This window comes from Haliotis asinina, chromosome 11 (assembly GCF_037392515.1).
Source record: "Haliotis asinina isolate JCU_RB_2024 chromosome 11, JCU_Hal_asi_v2, whole genome shotgun sequence".
Classification (NCBI taxonomy): domain Eukaryota; kingdom Metazoa; phylum Mollusca; class Gastropoda; order Lepetellida; family Haliotidae; genus Haliotis; species Haliotis asinina.
In genome coordinates this window covers 17,635,124-17,637,121 of record NC_090290.1, presented here as the reverse complement: position 1 = coordinate 17,637,121, position 1,998 = coordinate 17,635,124, and the positions used below count along the sequence as shown (strand labels likewise).

The 1,998-nt window shown below is 42.5% G+C and overlaps 1 protein-coding gene across 1 annotated transcript; it reads left to right on the top strand.

Moving 5' to 3' along the window:
- The first annotated feature begins 852 nt into the window (after positions 1-852).
- LOC137255320 (ankyrin repeat domain-containing protein 50-like) lies at positions 853-1,746 on the top strand. Its single transcript, XM_067792771.1, has one exon. The coding sequence runs from the start codon at positions 853-855 to the stop codon at positions 1,744-1,746; it is 894 nt and encodes a 297-aa protein (XP_067648872.1).
- Positions 1,747-1,998: the final 252 nt, after the last annotated feature.

The following is a 1,998-nucleotide window of genomic DNA, read 5'->3' as shown; positions in this document are numbered from 1 at the left end:
TCCAACATAAATGGAAGACAAAACATAGTCCAATACACTAAAATGTAGTCAAACATGCACGAAGACAAAACATAGTCCAATACACTAAAATGTAGTCAAACATGCACGTAGACAAAACAGTCCAATACACTAAAATGTAGTCAAACATGCACGAAGGCAAAACATAGTCCAATACACTAAAGTGTAGTCAAACATGCACGAAGACAGGAAGACAAAAACATAGTCAAACAAACAGAAAAGTAGTCCAAAGAACATGACGGCAAAAAATGTAGTCCAGCAAACAGAAAAGTAGTCCAATGCTCAGCTTCTTTTTTTCTGTCTACTCCATAGAGAACCTGTAAAGATGCGGCTTAGAATATTGGCCTTCGGTAACCCATGCTTGTCATAACAGGCAACCAATGGGATTGGGTGGTCAGTTTCGCTGACGTGGTTGACATAATTATGTCATTGGTTCCCAATTGTGCAGATCGATGTTCATGCTGTTGATCACTGGAATGTCATTTGCAGACCGTCGCCTACTGACTCACTACAGTCTTCTGTAATCACCACGGGCTTATTGGTCTGGAAGCGCGGCCCGGAGATATGAGCGGGGATAGTAGCGGTAGACTTCGGTTTATCACTTCCAGTTTTCAATCAGTGTGTTAATGGCTATGTTTTATATGACTTACACGAATGGCCGAAGGAAAGGGAGGGCATGAGGATGTGCTACAAGGTCTTTTTGTCCTTGTGTGCTAAACTTTTCTACTTGAATCCTTTCAGAAGTGACTACTGCACACAAATTTCAATTTCTGGTATATTATACACAGACTCTAATACACCATATTTTCTGTTAGATATTTATTGCTATGAATGATGCCAACAAATTGTCTGCATATTATCATTATCATATACACATCCACAGATGAAAAACAGAACAACCTTGAGGAATCTCCACAACATAAAGTTGACAAGCAGGAAACGTTTGCTAACAGCCCACTTCATGAGGCCTGCAGGAAGGGGGACCTGAACCGAGTGAGCCACATCCTGTCCCAGGGTTTGGTCGACATCAACTGCAGAGACGAAAAGCATGGAAGGACACCACTCATGGTGGCAGCACATGGGGGACATTGCAGAATATTTGACTTTCTTATCAACAAAGGTGCAAAGAAGTCAGATGTTGACAATGACTGTAAGAACGTTCTGCACTGGGCTTGTAAGGGCGGACATGCGGGTATGGTGGACTGCGTACTTCCACATTACGGTATTCCTAGAAAAAAGGATATGTCCCCTCTTGTCGCAGCTGCATGGGAAGGAAATAGAGACGTTTTTGAGTTTCTCGTGTGTACGGGAAGTAATCTGTCAAACGTAGATTCTGACGACAACAACATCCTGCACCATGCTTCCTTTGCCGGAAAGCTGGCCATAGTGAAGTATGTAGTTTCACAAGGCAGCGTTGATATTAACAGTATCCGTAAAGACAGAAAAAACCCTTTAATGCTGGCTGCAATAGGAGGACATGTAGACGTTTTTGACTTTCTCTTGAGTATGGGAGGTAATGTGTCACAAGTTGATGTCAGTGGATACAACATCCTCCATATTGCCACTTCAGTTAGACATGTGGAGATAGTGAATCGTATCCTCTCACAGAACCTGGTCGATGTTAACGCCAGGGACAAGTATGGGAAAACAGCAGCCATGATAGCAAAGGACAAAGGAGAACTTAAACTCTACAATCTCCTTGCTTCGCGGGGTTGTCCAGTGACATAAGTGTGGTTTGTGAGTTGACGTCACGCACCATGATATGCTGGCGGCACCCACTAGTAGAATGTGACAAACGGAAATAGACACTGATGATGTCATAACATTATCAAGAACAACCCCAAAACCGTTCAATATTTTTTCAACAATTCGTGGCACACATGCCAAAGAGTCCTCAGTGTGCCGCCTGTTGCTAGCTACTATTTTTTATAGTTTATTTTCCTTTCTACTAACTGAAATGGAAGTAGATATTACCGGAGC

Excerpts from the sequence above, each read along its gene's own strand:
- LOC137255320 (XM_067792771.1), top strand. The coding sequence starts at position 853 with ATGCCAACAAATTGTCTGCATATTATCATTATCATATACACATCCACA.